This window comes from Setaria italica, chromosome II (assembly GCF_000263155.2).
Source record: "Setaria italica strain Yugu1 chromosome II, Setaria_italica_v2.0, whole genome shotgun sequence".
Lineage (NCBI taxonomy): Eukaryota > Viridiplantae > Streptophyta > Magnoliopsida > Poales > Poaceae > Setaria > Setaria italica.
In genome coordinates, this window is record NC_028451.1 from 14,605,019 (window position 1) to 14,625,047 (window position 20,029).

General features: G+C 43.2%; 3 protein-coding genes across 4 annotated transcripts; all 3 read left to right on the forward strand.

The window, feature by feature from the left end:
• The first annotated feature begins 1,765 nt into the window (after positions 1–1,765).
• LOC101769267 (E3 ubiquitin-protein ligase At1g12760) lies at positions 1,766–7,044 on the forward strand. Of its 2 annotated transcripts, none has more exons than XM_004956088.3 (5): positions 1,766–2,455; positions 3,497–3,616; positions 3,728–3,860; positions 4,313–4,477; positions 6,409–7,044. In XM_004956088.3, exons 1-5 carry the CDS (start codon positions 1,986–1,988, stop codon positions 6,577–6,579), a joined length of 1,059 nt encoding a protein of 352 aa, XP_004956145.1. In that variant the 5' UTR covers positions 1,766–1,985; the 3' UTR covers positions 6,580–7,044. The 2 variants fall into 2 exon arrangements, with proteins under 2 accessions (XP_004956145.1, XP_004956144.1); XM_004956087.3 differs by having other exon boundaries at positions 1,770–2,455; positions 4,310–4,477.
• Positions 7,045–8,731: 1,687 nt separating this feature from the next.
• LOC101763065 (putative non-specific lipid-transfer protein 14) lies at positions 8,732–9,545 on the forward strand. The gene is made up of 2 exons (XM_004959177.2): positions 8,732–9,215; positions 9,299–9,545. Exons 1-2 carry the CDS (start codon positions 8,776–8,778, stop codon positions 9,306–9,308), a joined length of 450 nt encoding a protein of 149 aa, XP_004959234.2. The 5' UTR covers positions 8,732–8,775; the 3' UTR covers positions 9,309–9,545.
• A 2,814-nt stretch (positions 9,546–12,359) lies between these two features.
• On the forward strand, positions 12,360–16,089 carry LOC101769946 (DNA-directed RNA polymerases II, IV and V subunit 6A). The gene is made up of 6 exons (XM_004956089.3): positions 12,360–12,514; positions 13,664–13,697; positions 13,783–13,955; positions 14,037–14,088; positions 15,667–15,734; positions 15,817–16,089. Exons 1-6 carry the CDS (start codon positions 12,480–12,482, stop codon positions 15,884–15,886), a joined length of 432 nt encoding a protein of 143 aa, XP_004956146.1. The 5' UTR covers positions 12,360–12,479; the 3' UTR covers positions 15,887–16,089.
• Positions 16,090–20,029: the final 3,940 nt, after the last annotated feature.

A 20,029-nucleotide genomic window follows, 5' to 3' on the forward strand; every position in this document is an offset into this window, starting at 1 on the left:
TCCGTTCAAAGCCAAGGTTGGTCAGACCGTGACGACAGTATAACAAAACATACCATCACACGTATTACTCAAAATCTCGAATCGCAACGGAATACCATTTGACCTTTCTCCAAACGAGGTCAAATGATTGGCGTGTAAAATGAGCATATTTTTCCAAGAAAATGAGGATGTATAAAAAATATTTGCAGTGGGCTAATAGATTACTCTCGATCCTTCTCGCACGTGGTAATCGTATTAGCCTATGTATGTAGTCATGGGCTCATGGCTGTTACAGGTGTACCAAACGGTCCACGTCCATTAGAACGCCATCATAATCCAGTGGCTCAGTTCCGCACTTCACAGGCCCAAGTGGCTTGATAAGAAGGCATAGGAACCTTGAAATTTTCCACGCCGTCCTTGCATGCGAAAACTTAATCACACCGCTATCGAGCTAACTATGATTCGAGTTTGTAAATTATAATCGTGTTCATATTCTAGATACTTTACAATTTCTTCCCCAACTCCAGTGCTACCGTTAACCAATTTATCTATCTTATTACTCCTAGCATAATGAATCACTTTTAAATGTATGCCATCTAGCTTCAGTAAAGACTAAAGAGTTCTTGATATTCTTTTTTTAACTTCTGACTATCTTCAATGTGTAACTTCGGATATTCTTTTATTAAGTGTACTTAAAAATCTGACAAATTTATAAGATTATGAAAGTAATTTTAAAAAAATGTGTATATACGATTTTTTATATTTTCAAACTTGATATTCTTAAATTTATCTCAAAAGTTTGACTGCATTTTATCCAAAAATGTCAGGTATGTGTAGATGTTGAGAAAAAGTGGGCATCAAGGATAAACCAAGGCAAAGGCGTTCCTAACGTAGCTTACTTGGTTTTGAGTTGTAGATCTCTGAGTGCAAATAGACACTATTTATTTAAGTTCATGGAATCCTGTTTGTTCTCATTTTGAAAGAACAAATCTCACACCCTAGAATAGTACGAAGCAAGCATGGGCAGAGATTTTTCTTTTAGATTGTGTCATTGTGTGGGATTTTCATGAATCTCACACGCCACTGATTGACATGACTAAAAGATTTATTTCATAAAAAATAGTTTTGCATGTACTGTTACTAAAACTTTTAGATTATAAGGGGTTAAATAAAAAGAAAAATTTGGCATGCGCACAGCTCGTCTCAGCGCATTATAGAAAAGATTGACTTGGCCATTTCACCATTCCCAGTATACTTTCTCAAAATGTCTCTCTTAGTTAGACATATCCTCAACCTTTTATTACTTTTTTGAGGGATTTACCATTGATAGTCGATATGATACGTAATAGATTTTTCAAATTTTAATGTGGACGGAAACAACAGGTGGTGTATACAAAATGGCAGATGCTTCACACATGATGTATACAAAGTGGCAGATGCTTCGATGCAACATATAAGATGATCCAAACCCATCTTGAGGCAAAGTCATGACTCATGAGCTCCTAGCCAGCATATCTGCATATGGGTCGTGATGTTGCTTTCCCTCTGTAGCGTTCCGGTTGGGCGGTTGGCCCTGGACTATTTTTATTGAGCTCCAGTTATCCTCTGAATTGTTGGCCTGTCTGATCCTCCAATCTGGCAGTGATATGATATGAGTACCATTTGACCACGTTTATTGTCAAATGTCAAAGTGACTGCTAATATTAGGCCAGGGACCGATATGAGAACTTAACAAGGATGGCTCCCTCGAATTTAACGAGGGCCTGAACGTAAGATCACCATTAGCGGCGCTAGAAACCTCCGAGGGCCAGGCCAACCCCCGGCCCGTCGCCGGAACCTCCCTCCCCTCAGGCCTCAACTGTCTCTGCCGAACTCACGAGCAAAATCAACTCGCCACCACAAAACCACACCAAATCACGGCCAGCAACGCCAAATAACGCGAGGAAGAAGAAGAAAAAGAGAGGGAAAAAAAAACAGAGCTAGGGTTTGGCTGATTGGCACCCGCCATGGCGTCGACCTTCCCGCGCCGCTCCTCCGGCGGGGAACCGTCCTCCCCGTCGTCGCCGCTCCTCCCCTCGCCGGCCTCCCCGTCGCCCGGCGGCCCGCTCGGGCGGCTCACGGGCCTCCGCGGCGCGGCGCGGTTCATCCGCCGCACGGGGAGCCGGCGCCTGATGCGGGAGCCATCCGTGGCGGTGCGGGAGACGGCCGCCGAGCACCTCGAGGAGCGCCAGACCGATTGGGCCTACTCCAAGCCCGTCGTCGTGCTCGACGTGCTCTGGAACCTCGCCTTCGTCGCCGTCGCCGCCGCCGTCCTCGCCGCGTCGCTGGGCGAGCAGCCCGCCGTGCCGCTCCGCGTCTGGCTCGCCGGCTACGTGCTCCAGTGCCTCCTCCACGTCCTCTGCGTCACCGTCGAGTACAGGCGCCGGAGCAGGGACGCGGACCAGGACGGCGCGGGTGATGGGGATTTCAAGCTAAGGTGAGCCTCTCCTCGGATCCATCCCCAACTTGAGCTGATGATGATTTGATCATAGTTCCATGTCACCTGAGGACCTCCTTATGTTGAGCTGTGTTGACCATTTCTGTGCTCATGCTGTTGATTGTAGTAACTTGTAGGTTAACGCCTTGACGGCAATACATTTTATTGTTGGTCAGTGAAGCACTTCTCGATTGAGTTGTGAACTGGATGGGAATAATCTTCGATTTTGCCTTTTCTTTGTTTTTTAATGACTTTCTATGCCTATTGGAGACCTTGTGATGTTTCTATGCCTATAAATTTGTGCATAGGGGCATGATTGGATGCTTATTGTGGATGCAACTCTGATATTTTGGTTAAGGTTGCCTCCTTATGGAAATTTTTGGGAGTTGATGATGATAGCACCCTCGACTTTGCAAGTTGCAGTGGAACTAGGAAATTGGCTTAGGGTCTGAGCAATTTCTCTATGATTCTTTTAGGATTTGGAACCGAATCCCCACTATTGAAAAAGGTCTTTAATATTTGGCAATGCCGAAAACCATGTTAAAACAACGAATCTCTACAACTTTATAATGCTATTAGTTGCCAACTTAATAATTGCCAAAATGCTTCTATTGGATTTTGATGTGTTCCCTGTAATTGCCATAAATGTGATTTCAATATATTTACCTTTGATTCTTTAAGGTTCACTTCATGCTAATATGCCACTTGATTGCAATCCATTCAGAAACAAGTGAATTTGATAGGACATGGAATTATCATCCAGTATAAAAATTAAAACAAGAGTTTCAGCGCAAGAGCTGGGTAGCTTGTTATCAGAGACTGTTTAATATGAACTGATATTTAACAGAGAAAATGACCCCAAAAAATTTTCCATTGGTTTTATGGAATTGCTTATAATTGGCCTTTTTGGTGGTTTAGTACTGCATTCTTCACATGATTTCCCTGATTTTACGTAAATCACACTGCGAAGTACTGCAATACAATGCTTAAAGTCACTTCCTCTTGACATCCTACTTATTATTTTATTCTCTCTTTATTCAGTATTGCAAAGCACTTGGAGTCCGCAAACACGATGTTTTCCTTCATTTGGTGGATCATTGGGTTCTATTGGGTGTCTGCAGGTGGCCAAGCTTTATCACATGATGCTCCTCAGCTTTACTGGTATGCCTGTTTTTAACCTTGATGTGTGAATAAGAAAAAAAAAGAATGGTCTTCTGTTAGTTCATCAAATTTGTTATCTAAGACGGCTATCTTCTTTCTCTTGTTTTACAGGCTATCAATTGTTTTTCTAGCATTTGATGTTTTCTTTGTGGTCTTCTGCGTTGCCTTGGCTTGTGTGATTGGAATTGCTGTTTGTTGCTGTCTTCCGTGCATCATTGCGATCTTATATGCTGTAACTGATCAGGTATGCCAGTTCCTGTGACCACCATGGTCTGCTAAATAATGTTTCTCCAACGTTTCGGTCAAATGCAATGGCTAATACCCTATATAGATGATATAAACACCCTGTTATCCCTTTCTTAACTTTGATACACCCATGTCACATCGAGAATATAATGCTCTGTAATGGTATATGTAATTTTAACTGAAGCATTGCCCTTGATTGTTTATATGTTACATATACTGATATGCAGTAACCATCATTTTTTAACCTTTTCACTTTCGCTTTATCCCTTTGACACTACCACGACTACTTATTACTAACTTTTTTTTTGAATGTTCATGCTTTAGATGGTCTTTGGCAGAAAGGAAATAACTCCTCGCTGCCACTTGAGTCTTTACACAAATCCAATGAAATGAAACACCCTGTTTGTTATCGTTTGTATTGATACTATTTACTTGTTTTAATTTCAGCAGGAGGGAGCATCTGAAGAGGACATAAACAACCTTTCTAAATTCAAATTCCGTACGATGGGTGATCACGACAAGCTAGTTGCTGGCATTGCGGCGCCTGTGGGCGGAGTGATGACGGAGTGTGGCACCAATCCTCCTGTCGAACACATTCTTTCAGCTGAGGATGCAGTAAGTTTTTCATCATTATCTTGAGAAGTTTTAGCGACACCTTCTTGTTATCATTCCCCTTCTGTAGATATGTGATTAGCTCTGAACGTGTAGAATCTAGAAATTACCATTTAGTGTTTAAATGATTTTGGATTTTAAGATGTTTGAGCAAACTGTTCACATCATATAAAAGTTTCTTGTTGCTTGAGGTCTAAATTTATGTATCCATATTATGAATAATCAGTTCCTACACTGGAGTTTGCTTTTCAGCAAATTTGAAGATGTAGTTGGATGTTGCCTATATTTGGAAAAAGGTTATGGCTTCCACATCAGAGGGGTCCTATTTTGGAAGTTGTTCCCCTTCCTTTGCCATATTACTTCCATCGTTCCGTAGATCCATTTGTCTTCATGTGGCTAGGCATTATTATGTTTAGATTTAGTGTAGAATGTCAATCTGTTCAATTCTCTGTTGCCTTTCTCTTCTCATAACTTCCTAAGTTGTGGGATGTGCCCTTGTGCCTATATAGAGCATGAGACCTTGCTATGCTATAGGCTGTCCTACTACTTCATCAGCTCCCAGTGGTTCTGACCTATGATCCTAGTTATCTATGTACATATAAGCTCAGTTTTGAAATGGCCAATTTTGTGCATTAGGAATGTGGAAGGGTTTGAAATTCAGCATTGCACTGCCATACTTCTTTGGGTTTGTTGTATGCACTATTGAAACTTGGGAGCTTTATTGATGCACATCTTACCTAGTTTTCAGAAATGATCAACCTTTGTTTTTTCCCCAAACATTTGGAGCTACAGTTGTTCTTTTGACATTTAAAGATTTAGAATTCAGTGCAAATAATTTGAGTAATTTGAGAATTCTTTCTAAAGAGATGTATCATATCTGCAATTTGAACCCAAATTTGAAGTTGTAAAGCAAGGTTGGTACATTGATTCCAAATGATTTAATTTTTACATTTAAAAAATCCAGCTTAGTTTGAAATTGTACAAAATTTGTATTAAATAGAAGTAACCTATATCTGATTTCAGATGTGAAATATCCATATTTAAGAAGAGTTTGAGTTATTGCTATTTGATCTTTTTTTCTTAAACAATGTTTTACCTAGCTACAACCTTTCAAAATAATGAGATTTTGGAAATTCTGACGGCGATGAATTAGTTTAGATGGAATATGATGCAATGCTCCATCATTTTAGTAGTATGTATGTACAAAGGAAGAAAAATGACGGTAGAATAGATCCGTAACTGCACAGCTTTATTTTAGCATGTACATTTGCAACTTACCATTTTTATATCAGGAAATCTAATTGAATTCTGTTGCAATTGCATTCTATTCTATTTCTATATGATAGAATATAGATCTGGAATTTTTTTAAAGTAATTTCTGGTGCTAGCCTATCTAGCTGGCTCATGAGGTCAACTATTTTATGTTTTTTGAAACAAATATACCAAAATTGGATGCAGCAGGGAAACCCCATGTTTTGTTGTAAGCATCAAGTTCGGTGTCGTACACGTGTGGACATGTGACAGGCAACTGAACTCAATTAATGATAGGCTCAGTAGTATGCTCAGTGTTTGCAAGATTAATGTCCCGATTTGTCCATGTGTGAGCTTAAACTGTTTGGTTGAGCATTACACCTGGTTAGTTGGCATTACTGCCTCTTGCAGTATGCTATTCACTTTATTTATTGCCAGTCCTTATGGAGTGCTCATGTTCACTTGTGAATATGTTGGGCTAGTTCAAACCTTTGTTGTCTTCCTAGAAAGTGTTATTGTTTGGCTCCAGTTTTATTGACTTGCTAATGAAGAGATTATACAGCAGTACTGTAGTAGCATTGGACAATTAGGTTACACTGACATATTTCTTGAGGATGTTCACTCTTACTAGTCAGAAAATGCTATTCTAATCAGACTATCTGATTGCCCCATTTAAAATGCAGGAATGCTGTATCTGCTTGTGCCCGTATGAAGATGGTGCGGAACTGCGTGAGCTCCCTTGTAACCACCATTTTCACTGCAGCTGCATCGACAAGTGGCTTCACATAAACGCAACATGCCCGCTGTGCAAGTTCAACATCGTCAAGAGCAACCTTGACAGAGAAGAGGTCTAGGTATCACAAGACAAAATTCGTGCCAAAGCTTCTCGACATGTCCCAGCTGTCGTGCTCTTCAGTACTACTGCATTTGCAAACAGAGTTGTGATTACCGATCATGTAGTTGCAAGTTGTAGGTGATGCACAGATGATTGCGATGGTGGTTCTCGTGAATATTCTTTTAGTAGTTTCTTGCAGCGATTGTACATCCTTACTCTTTCTTCTTGATCTGATTGCATTGCAGATTTATATGTGCTTAGCTGTGTTGGATATGGAACGCAGGCATCCATTTGTAAAATAATTCATGAATTGGAGGCTAGTATACAGTTTCTTGGTGTAAATGTTTTGAGGATAGTATGGAGTATGGGGTGTGATCATCTAGGCAGATGATGCGAGATTGGTTTACGCGCATTTGCAAAATATTGTGTATGTGTTCACTTTCGAAACATTGCAGAGCACAATGACGGTATCATCTCTTTTGAATTGCGTGTGACGGTGTGAGACGGGATCTTGGAGTCCTATGAAAGTGTAAAGGTATAGCAAGTGTTTAGAACATAACAAGATTGACCATTGGCATGTAGAAAGCCAAATTTTCAGTTTATATTGGAGAACTGCTGCGGCTGCTACATATCTTCAGTCCTGCCTAGGCATCTTGCATTACAACTTTGCATGCTTCTTTTTCTTTATATATGTTCTTCGTAGCCTTTCATCTCCCTTGGTGTTTGTCGGTTGGTGTTTAACATGATCACTTTTACACCAAATCCTTGTGCTCTTTTGTTGAGGGCTCGATGCGCTGTATCTGGATTCTGGACCTCCCAAATCTTCAGTTCAGAATGTAGCTTGGAGTTGGGAGTTTTAGTTCAACTGAATTCGGTATTTATACCAAATTCAAAGCGAAATAACTAAAGGCACAAACCAGTTTATTGAGTTGACTCAGTGTTGTATATTTCATGAAGTAACATTGTTAATTTTGTAGCCTAAACATCAAAATCCCAAAAGAATATGTAAATGCACACTAGCAGAGAAGTGGTTTTTAGTCCCGGTTGGTAGGGTGCAAATCTTCCGAAAATCCATCCGGGATAAACCAATCGGGACAAAACGGGGGGTCTTTTGTCCCGGGTCACTCAACCGGGACTAAAGACCCCCTTTTATCCCGGTTATCCTGGTTGGTAATACCAACCGGGATAAAACGGGTCACCACGGCAGGTGCTGAAAAAAAAATCCTAGGCTCCTAGGAGGCCCCCCACACGCACACGTCGCAAGCCACAAGTCACGCGAAATATGCGCGTGCGCGCTGCGTGGGATTCGAATCCACAACCTTCAACCTCGCGCGTAGCTTCCTTACCATCCCACCTACACACCACATCTAACTATATAGGGGATGCTATCCTTTTGTATTAACTCGTGGGGACCCTTTTATCCCAGTTGGAAACACCAACCGGGATAAAAGACCCCCTTTTATCCCGGTTGGTATTACAAACCGGGATAAAAGGGTTCGAGGGATTTAGTCCTCTTTCAGTTACCTCGTTGGGGACCAACCAGGATAAAAGATGATCATTTATCCCGGTTGGTGTTTCAAACCGGGATAAAAAGCCTCTCAGGGTCTTTTTTTCACACTAGCCTTTGCAACCGGGATAAAAGGTCCCGGTTGGTGAGCCCCCCACCAGTGATCGAGCTTTAGTCCCGGTTGGTGAACCTTTTGTCCCGGGTTAACTTTAAACCGGGACAAAAGGGGGCGCATCGAAAGTCAATTTTCTACTAGTGGCAATCAACATTGAACAAGGCACAATTTTTACCGCCAAGTTAACATTAAATCCTGTAACTGATGCTCAAAACCTGTAACTCAGTGCTTCATTTATTTATTGGATGCCATTTATCATTACGTGGACGCTACGGCAGCCGCCGGCGACGGGCCTTGCCTGCGCCTCGACGTGGCCGCCGAGGCTCGCGGGCGTGACGTGGCTGATGGACATCCGCAGTCCGCACCCGGGCCACCCTGCGACCCCAATACCCCATCGCCAACCGTGACGATCGATGATGGTAGCCAAGCAACGTCAGCATGCGTCCCACTCCGTGAAGCCGTTGGCTCATTGTGCCCGCATGCATGGCGCAACATGGCTACACGGATACACGCACCACAGCGCCACGGCATGCGAGAGCTCAGCAAAAACCTCCACTTCCACCTACCACAAGTCTCTCACGCTCTATAAGGCCATGGCGGCCGCGGGGTGGTCTCCTGTAGCCGTGGCCGCCGTGGTCGTCGTCGCCCTGCTATCTTCATCACGGTGCGCCGCGACGGCTGCGGCCAGCAGTTGGCCACTAACGTACGCGGGCTCGTCCTCGCCGTCGACGTCGCTGGACTGCGGCACGATGACGTCGCTGCTGGCGGGCTGCAGGGCCTTCGTCCGCCGCGGCGAGGCCGCGTCCTCGCCGTCCGCGCCGGCGCCCGGCGCGGCGTGCTGCGAGGGCGTGGCGGAGCTCTACGCCGTGGCGGCGGACTCCGCGGACAACTGGCGGTCGGTGTGCGGGTGCATGGCGGCGCTCGTGCGGCGCTACAGCTCCAACGCGTCCGCTATCGCGCTGCTGCCGGTGCTCTGCGGCGTCCTGCCGCCCGCCGGGCGCACCGCCCGCGACACCCTCACGTACTGCACAAGGTACCAGCACACGTGAAGCGACGCACATATCTCTTCATTTCTTCAATCATGGCGCTCGTTAATACTGCTGATTGTTCTCCCAGCCCTCCTTGACGTCTCAGCCGTGGCCGGCGGTGCAAGGGCGGCAATCATCAAGAGCAATCTGCTGATGCCTGATGATCTCAACGAAGCTGTGTCATGTACTACACACTAGAAAATAAAGTTCGGAGAACTGAGTTTTTTCTTTTAATTCTTGGAGAATACGTAGCTAGGATGTTCTAGTAATTTGGTGTTGGCCGTTCACTGTATGTTGATTCGTTGCGGTTTAATTTGCCCCAATTCAGTCATTGAAATTCCATCAGCTATTTTTTTAGGGTATTCCATCAACCAGTAAAAGTGCTAAAAACGACAGGCTCGACTATGTCTCCATCGGTCACCCGCGCTACGCCACGCCCTTCGCCTTAAATGGGCTGAAATGGCCTGTTGGGCTTGAGCGACGCCAATCAGGGTGGCGAATTGAAAGTTTAATATTGGAGCTTAAATTTTCAAATGGGGAAGTGTAGGTTATGTTTCAAATTTCAATTTTCTTTAAAGTTTAGTGTAGGTTAGATCTCTAAATCCAATACCATATGGCTAGGAGCCTAGGAAAATATGGCATCCAGCCGCAATCGACACCTGATATTGATCTAAATCTAAGGCCCCGTTTGGATCATTGGAATTGAATTCCATCCTAATAATCATAATTTAGACACAAATTAATTAAGCTAATATAATTGTATGTGGAATATAGTTGTATATTATAGTTGGTGACATGGGAGAGATACTTGTATGCTGCACTTCTACTATAGAGAAGCGAGTCTAAGAGCGTGCTATAAGAATTGAATTCCATCTAATAACCATAATCTATAGAATCAATTTCCATCTCCCACCCCATGAATTTAAGATAGGCTTATATCTAAACTTTGGAAAGTTGTGGAATGCCACATTCCAACATAAATTAGCCTACTCCATTAAATGATTCCAATTCCTTGGACCCAAACGGGGCCTAAAGGTTTTCTTTGTTCTTTCTGCAAATTCGAGTTAGGGGTCTAACCCGCTAGCCAGAAGCAACCATAGCCACCCAAAATCCCAAACTCTACTAACGTGACATTTTAAAAAAAATACGAGTGATGATCTCTCTCACAATCCGATTCCCAGATCACAATACACAGTTGAAAATGTTCAGGATGGGAAAAATGCAACGCTGTCCAAGAAAATGTGCACCCTGAATTTCCGATGGGAAAGATGGGACGATCCGTTACAACATCGAAACAAAATATCTATAACATCGAAAATCTATAGTTGTAATATTGAAAAATATGTGAAAAAATGACCACGTCGTTGGACTCCAGGATAGGAAATTTCTGCCCCAACATGAACATTATGTTTCCTGCAACATTCAAGGTGAAACGTGCAGAAATAATAGTTGCAATATCGATGTTTAATTATTATAACATACATCGAGATGTCTGATTTTTTTTAAATTTCGAACTGTTAAAGTATATTAGGATATGGTTAGTTTAGGATTGATGGTAATCCCAGGATAACCTTCCTTATCTCTTATCTCTAGGAGAGGCTACTTGCCCTCCAAGCCATGTACTTCTATATAATCAGCCCAATGGGCTCAAGCAATATATCCCACTCATTCTACGCAATCCCTATCTCTTTCATGGTATCACGAGTCTAGGTTACAAATCCTAGGCCTCCGACTTCCGCTACCATCGCGCCATCCCTGGGGAGATCAATCTCCGCTGGAGGCAGCGCTCTCTAGGATGCACGGGCGATCCTTCTGATTCGCCGTGCCGATCGTGGTCAAGCAGCAAGCAGATTCAAGCCGCGGCGGCCGGTGCGTCTCCAGGCTGCGCCCCCGTGGCGGCCCCCGGCGGCGGCGGGCGCCCCTCCAGACGCAACCTGGCACCGTCCTCGACCGCCCCGGTGGTGGCGGACACCCCTCCAGGCCGCAGCGGCACCCGGCAGCGGCGGGCACCCTCCAATGAGCGCCCGACCGCGCGGGCGAGCGCTCCGACCACGACAGCGAGCACCCCGACCGGTGCATCCGAAGACCACGACGGCGAGCGCCCCGACCGGCGCATCTAGCTGCCCCGACCGCTCCGACCAGCGCGGTCAGAGGTCAGACCGGTTCTCCGTGAACCTCTTCCTGCTGCTGCTATTTTCTTTTTCCCGATCAGAGATCGGGTTGCGTCGCCCTGCCGTCCCGTCGTCGCTTCATCGTCGACACTCCCGAAGACGAGGTTGTCGTTGCGCCCTTCAGGCTGCAACAGCACCACTTGTGATCAAGCCATCCTCATCGGCGACGCCGCCTTTTAAGGCGGTGGCGCTAGCCATGCCGCTGGTCCTCGTCACGCTAGCTCTCGGTCCGAGTCCGCACCTATTGTCGCATGCTCGCGGACACCGCCGCCGACATTGTTGAAGGAAGATGCATTTGCGCTCTTTAGCTGCACCATCTACCATTGCGCTTGGCTCATCGTCCTGCTGACCCTGTCGACAAGAAGCTGCTGCTTTTGTGTATTCGGGCGCCTACACTTCGGATCCGCGCCCTCCTCCACGGCTTCAATCACGTCCACCTCGACCTCGGCTACTTCGGCACTAAGGGACTACCATCTACTTGACAAGCCTCTTCGGCTCCCATTCTAGCCACAACATCTGCAACGCATCAACGGTTGCGACTGTGAGGGGATGTCATCTCTTTGGCTTATTCTCCAGTCTCATTGTCTGTGTGCTCCCGCTGTGACTGTGGGGGATGTTAGAGTATATTAGGCAACTCCGAATATGGTTAGTTTAGGATTGATTGTAATCCCGGGATAACCTTCCTTATCTCTAGGAGAGACTACTTGCCCTCCAAACTATGTACTCATATATAATCAGCCTAACAGACTCAAGCAATATATCCTACGTAAATACGCAATCCCCACCTCTTTCACGAACATCTGTAACGTTACCAAAAAGGAAAAAGAAACTTGCATCTCGAGGATGTGGACGTAGGGTGTTGACCGTTGAACCGACCACGCTTCATACGAACCAACCGAGCCTACCTCCCACTCGAAGATTCGTGCTCGTTAACACGCGGTCTGATCGGAGTCGTCAGACTGAGACAGGCAATATCTACGGCCTACGGGAAGCGGCCTCACCTCCCAACCAAACCGCAGTCCTCCCCCTTTCCGCCGCCTTCCCCTCGGACTCGCGCCCTACAGCAGGCGACCCCAGCGAGCGGCGGCGGCGGCGGCCATGGCGGACGACGACTACAACGACATGGACATGGGGTGCGCTTCTCTACCCACCTTGTCCCCTTTCCTCTTTTCACCGTTCCTTTTACGCGCGCCGCGTGCGCGTAGGAAGCTAGGGTTGCGGCGTTCTTAGGGATTAGAATTAATGAATTATGATCTAATATAATCCTGGGTGTTAATAAACCAATAGACACGTTTCTCGATGATTTGGTTCATTCCATGCAAATATAGTGGAAGGATTTCATGATCCTATGAACAATAAAATCCTCACGGCAAATGGGCAATAACTGAAGTAGATGATTTAGTTTTGAGATGGAAATAGATGATTTTTGCAATTATCGTTTGGTCTGTGATCAAATAGATGGTTGTAGGCTTCTTTAGTTCTTTGCAACCCTTGTTGGGAAGTTTTTGGTGTTCATGTGCATGAGTTGCGTGGACTCGATTGTGAAATTGATTTAGGGTGTTTAATTAATAGCCCGAATGAACGGAGCTGCTCTCTTGTTGCTAACCTGAAGAAGGGAACTGAGTTTGTTTGGGCAGTTGGGTGTACCTTTGTGCTGCAAAGAAAAATAGGAGCCTGTTTAATTTCTTCCATTTGTTTGTTGCATGCTTCATGGTTATAAAGAAGCGAATGTCTTGAATTATTGTTTAATGTTATAGGATTGTTGGTCTGATCTCAGAGAGAATCTTGTTGGCATGGTGCCTATCTAACTATAAAGTTGGTTGCTCATGAGTATTCTGAAACATGTGTGCCCCTTGGTGATGGTATATCTTGCTCCAGAATCCTCTCTGAAGTTAGCACGCGTCATGATTAAGGCTTATTATTTGAGGAAAAAATGTCCCTCTGAGCAAGTTAGTAGTTCACTGTTTGTTATGAATCCTAACTTGTTACAGCTGGTTGATATGTCCTCTATAATTAGTATGCAATCATGATTTAAGCTTATTATGTAGTTGTAGAAAATAAGCAGAACTTTCGTACACGCTGAATGCACTGGTGTGGGTGATTACCGATTCCATGATCAAAGGGTATATGGATCATGGCGATGACTATAGATAATTTGACAGAACAATGTACAGCTATCCTTTCTCAAGTTGCTGGCTGATGTGATTTCTTGCTATACCCAACCATTGATTTTACTTTGCAAATTAGATATTCTTTTATAATATGAATCCTGTTTGTTTCAGGTATGAGGATGAGCCCCCAGAACCAGAGATTGAGGTGCATGCCCGTTCCTGTTCAGTGCTCACGATTATCTTGTGTTTTTGTAGAGGAAAGAATTCTGATAGACTTGTTTAATGAACAGGAGGGGGCTGAGGAGGAGCTTGAGAATAACAATGAGGATGCTCCTGATGATGTGGTAGGGGCAGAAGTTGAAAACAAAGAACAAGAAAAGAAGGCACGCGAGCGGAAAACAACAAAGTATATGACAAAGTATGAGCGTGCACGCATTCTTGGTACACGTGCTTTACAGATTAGGTATGTTTCTATTTTTGTGTATAATGCTACTGTATAAATTCTTCCGATGGATTTAAGTCGACATTGTGAATTGCTTTACAGCATGAATGCTCCAGTTATGGTCGAGCTTGAAGGGGAAACTGATCCTCTTGAGGTAAAGTTGTGCTGCCTTGCAATTGGGACTGGCCCACTAGGATACTGTTCTTCTGCAGTTGTTTCGGCTGTTAATTTCCTTATACCACAAATAACTTTCTTTGGTTGAAAGATCACATCCTTTAAGTATTTTGTTTTCGTAATCTACATTTTAGCTTTTGAGTTGAAGGTTGGATATGCTTGGATCATTTGGAACTCTGTGTGTGTAAAGAAAGTGCTGTATCTGTGTCCTTAATGTGTCCTTTTTCTGAATCTAACTCAGACCGAACTGCCAACATATGAAGGTGTTTCATGATGAAAGTAATTGTAACTCATTAGTTGATATACACATGGTGGTTGAATGGGAGTTACTTTAACTGCTATGATATTGTACATATGCTGATTTTCATCTTACCACTATGATTTTGTAGTGTTAAATTTCTTCTTTCTGATCTCATTATTCCAATTGCTAGTTTGCATCCTAATTGACCATGGTAAGCAATTTAGCAGCATTGTTTCACTATAGGTCAAATACTGAGGAGTGAAGACAGTGATTTTTCTTTACATGCTAATACGCTTCACAAAAAAATGATTGTAGATATACTGTTTCTTATTTTTGGCAGCATTTTCTTCAAGCATGTGGCTAGAAAGAGTTAAGCCTTTTTCAAATTCTGATGCCTCTACTAAAAATCTAAAATGATGTTGCTTCTGATATCTGCACAAAGTGCTTTCAACTTGTATTCCTGCTGGGCAACTCTGCAAGGGTCTTAATAGTTATAGTATTTCTTATTTCTGATTTGACATAACAGTGCAAGTGTTTAGATGTACATTCACATTCTTTGCTCTTATTAAAAAAATTCACATTCTTGATTCGGTTATTATGGTTACAAATCTTGTTCAGTAAAATGTGACAATATTGGATGTACATTTATTGGTTGTTTGGCTTGACGAATCACCCCATCTTGAATGGAATTGTCCATTATGGGGTCATCCCATGAATTTTGGTGGGATGAACTCATTCCTTATTGTTAAGCTAACCATGTGCTTGTGAGGGATGAGGTAGATAACAGTGTAACAACTTTCCATTCCTCAAACCAAACATTCGGGGAGTGAGAAGGTGATGGATCACCCTTTCCTCAAACAGAACATCCCTATTAATGGGCCGTACCCATATATGAGGTTACTTTATCATCGTTAATTAATGACTTTTGAAAAAGTTTATTGCCTCTATTGTCTTCCCCTGAAGCCTGAAAGGCTAGAACCCTCGTTTGGTGCCATTGTAGGTAGACTTGCAAAAGGTTTAGTCACATCTATATTTAATCCTCCATATGACAAAACTAGGGTATGCAGTATTTTGTGGAAGCAGATTTTGTCTGGTTTTATATAATAGTATAAAAGTTGTAGTCAACAAAAAAATATTCTAAGCTCCAAGCCTTCGACCAAACAAAATTATGACAGGTTTTACCCTCAATTATCATTCACAATATACTCTTTAATAGGGGGTTCCATTTCTTTTTTTTTTGGGACCCTATGGAATGGTGTCTGAGTCTAGCGATATTTTGGTATGTGATTAATTATATTCTTGCTTGTGCAACTTTAGATCGCCATGAAAGAACTGAGAGCACGCAAGATCCCATTCACAATCAGGCGATATTTACCAGATGGAAGGTGAGTTTTTTTTAGAGAAGTATAAACAATTCTGAATGATCCATATTCAATATGATCCAAAATTTTCATTGTTCTGGCACAGCTACGAGGATTGGAGTGTTGATGAGCTCATCGTGGAGGATTCCTGGAAACGTCAAGTTGGTGGCGAATAGAGTGCTTACTTGACAAGTGCAAATCTAATACCTGGCTGTGAAAATTGTACCTATCGCAGAGTTGTGGCTGTAGCGATGAACTGTCCTGCAACTGTGATGTTTTTATGTGACCTTGAAGTGTGAGAGCCCTTGTCTAGGAACTGTTATCCAATTTGATGGTTCCGTCAGACCTTTGGAGTTTGGACTAGCGCAGTCTTGTTGCATCTCCATGTCGGGTGGCACTTTAAAGGTTGGATTATCTGTATAAGGTAAAAGTCTACTGCGCTCGGCGCGTCTGTTCGCGCTCGGGCCGATGCAGGCTGCAGCCCATACGTTGAGGGAACGTGCGGCCTTGGGCTGACATGAAACCACAGCCAATGCTGAGTTCGCTATCCCGACGCAAGGAGGATTAATAGATTGGCCCATTCGTTTAATTAGACATGAAATGAGTGTGTAATGGTAATTTAAAGTAACCAAAGATGGATTAGTACAATACTCCCTCCGTTTATAAGGCGCGCATGTATTAAGATTCAAAACTCACAGTCTACCAATAATTTAGCAACCAATTTTTTATTTTGTAATATAAATTTAATATGATTAGACAATGATTATAATCATAACCATAAACAATATAACATAAGATAAATATACATGATTAAAATATAATTTAAGAGACCGTACCATATCTTGCCACGTCTTATAAACAGGAACGAGGGAGTAGTCTTTTATCTGGCTTTTGCACACATACGCCTATCCCAACCGTCCGCACATTAGCAATGGGCGCGTGACTCGTGGCGTCTTGTTGCGCCCGTCTGTATTGCGATGCCATAAGCAGCTCTCTCTCAGAAATAGCGTGAGCATCATGAAACAAGTTCCGGCTATTTCGTTGACCAACTTTCGTGCTGAATGATGATGAAGACATTCTCTTCAACTACAATGTCAACTTAGGGTAAATTTAAGGTGCCAACATAAGCAATTTATCTTACATTATAGAACCGGGTAGTAGTTGACTTACATGATAGGGAAAAGTGTTAGTAGTAAAATGGCCATTTTGATCCCTCAATTTCATCCCTTAACTCTAAGATCTGTTAATTTGATCCCTTACTTTTGTTTGGTCAAACTCATCCTTATGTTGATGTGATGCTCTTTATTGCTAGTAAACTAATTCGAAAAGTCCTTTATGCCCTTGGCGGCCAAACATTTATGTGCCCCGGATATACACGCAAAAATATGTAGTGAAATAGTCTGTGGATTTTCTTTTCCAAAATAGTTCCGGAATCAGTCCGAGAGTTCCAAGTGCTCCAAAAATCGAAAGATCCAATCTAGCAGTCGAAGTCGAAAGTTCTAATCTACCAGTCGAAGTCTCAGTTCTTCAACACCTTTGGTTTAGTTTTTGTCTTGTTCATTTCGTGTTTGGGATAGTGGGAAAAATATCCTCATATTCCATGGGAAAATTTTGTGGGCATATAAACGCGAATCATAACCATCTCCAGCGTCGCTTGGCTAGTGTTGTCTTTGCCAAGAAATGACTCCCAAACCATAAAATGTAATTGCTCACATACATACACATTGGCAAGAAGAGACTAGGCTGTCCGTACACGTTCTAGAGACAAGGGCACCAGATCTTGAGATTGACGAAGTCAGTATAGATGATCAACATGCATGCTGATGGCGAATGAAAAGAAACCATAGGTTTTTTAGTTATGTGAAAAGAATACAAAAATCAATGGATGGATAAAAAAATCTAAATGTGTAGGTTTGAACTTTTGATTGAAAAGATACAGCTGAATGTGGAGCCTTTTGATACACTCGCTTAAAAGGGGCGTCGTCAATTTCTAGTTTCTTACAGACTCGCTTAAATTTGTAATTTTTTTGAAAACCACGTTTTTTTTAAAAAAATTACCCTGTCTGTAACTAGAGTTCTTTTCATTGCTACTCACTTTATTTCTCTGCAACCATCAAAACTGTCATCTCGTAAGGGTACATTTACCTTGCTATAAAAGACAGAGAATCTTAAGATGGATCAAGTCAGATCAATATTTTTTCTTTAGACAAATGCATTGGAAGTGGCACAAATAATTTTTCTAAAAATAAAGAAACGCATATTTATTAAGTTTATAAGACATATGATAATGCATAGAGTTGATCAAACATGCATGTTGCCCCTCACAGTTACAATATACTGATCAGATAAGGCTACCTTGTAGCTTGTTTTTAATACACACTGACTTCATCGATCAACTACATATGTAATCTCATAGGCCCCAAGAATTCCCTGGCCAACGGAGACGTGTAATCTCATAGGCCCCAAGAATTCCCTGGCCAATGGAGACATCAGGTCACTGTTCACGAACAGAAGCTGGCCACGTCGCTTCTTACTGCATCACCTTCATGGGCCGTTCGTGGGCTTCGTCCTTGACTCTTCAAGAAATCGAACACTCACCCAACCAAATTAGTCGGAATTTTTTTTATTTTTTTATTTTTTTCTTTTACGATTTTGCAGAAATGAATAGCCGATCCAAAAATTTGCAGAAATAGACCTACCGCCAGTTGAAACGGTAGTAGGTAAAATAAATAAAAGGAAGTTACCGCCAGTTCGAACGGTGGTTGGGTGATGTGGCAGCGGACGGGGTAGCTACCGCCGTTAGCTACCCCCTCCCACGATTCCGCCGGTGGCAGATGGTGGAGCCAGCTATAGCCGGTTGAAATGGCTATAATTTCGAGTTTTTTTATTATTTTTTTGAATATTTTTTTATTATTTTATTTTCGTGTAAATTTTTCTCTGAATTAAAAAAAATATAAAGTTACATTGCAAGCACTAAATAATCGAATATGTCACTATTAGTTGCAATATGAAACTTCCTAATTTGAGAGAGATAGAGCGCTTCGAGGAAATAATTAAAATTGAATTAACTCCCGACCATTAAATACATAGTTGTTTCCAGCGAAATTATAACATATAAAAACGAAATTAGTGCATAACATATGAACACCAACGACTCTAAATTGAACAAATTATAGATTGTAGTGACATGTACGGCACGGATGCTATCCTAAATATGTGCCGTTGCTAAACCTAACATGCCTTAGGTAATTAAAATAGCCGGAGATAGAGCCATCTCTACTTTTTAGTAGAACTGGCTTTGCGAGAGCTGGGAGGGCCCAACCTCATAGTAGCCAGCACCCCTAGAGGAAGGCAGAGACGGTGGGCGATCCTTGTTGTGGTGGTAGGGGCACTTGCACCATAGATCGGTACAAATTAAGTCACCTGCGATGTTAACCGTCCAAGGATTTGCATCAACTTCGGATTGCAGATCCTCCGCACTTCGCATAGCGGCAGTTTCCTTCATCGACATAAGACTGAACGTGATGTTAGTTTGTAGCATGAAAAGCTTAGCAAGAGTAAGTAAGTAATAACTTGACTCACCAAGCCATACGGGCACCGATGCAAGCCACGCCACGGTGACACATTGGCCACGCATTATGGCGGTCGGTATAAGGCCTAAGACAATTTGGAGGGGCGTAGTTAGCCCTATCATATAGAGGAAAGTCGTCAAGGGGTGCCTCATACTTCGTTGGGCCAAAAGAACCTGGCCAAGTGATGGTGGGAATAGGAGCATCCCCTCCTCTTCCCTTCCTCCCACGACCTCTCCCTCTTACGGATGCCATTGTTCTTCCTCCTAGTTAGTGGTGTGGAAGGATACGGAAGAGGGAGGTCCATATAAGGAGTGTTGAGATGGAGATGCACTATGCCCCCATGTGTTTAGTACCCCATCATGTTCAATCATCCTGAAAAAGGTTAGATATAGGTTTTACAGGTGTAGGGACGTAGGGCTCAGTGTCGAGTCCTATCTGCTTGAGAAGGCTCACGTTTAGGGTTCTTGCAGTTTATTGTGTAGGCTTTTCAGTGATGGTTCACGTCAACAGTACATTAGCACTATTTGAGTACTGTACAAAGCAGTATAATGGTAATTCTCGGGGAGAAATATTAACGGCCTCCTTACGCTCCCTAATCAACAATCATAAGGGCCAGGGCCCACCCTCGGCACCCGTAATCTCCATCGACCAAAACACACCCCGGAGATACCTCGCTCCGCCTCGCCCGATCCCGGGCGCTAGGGGTCGGACGTGCCCGACCCCTCGAAGCAAATTTCCGCCCCGCCC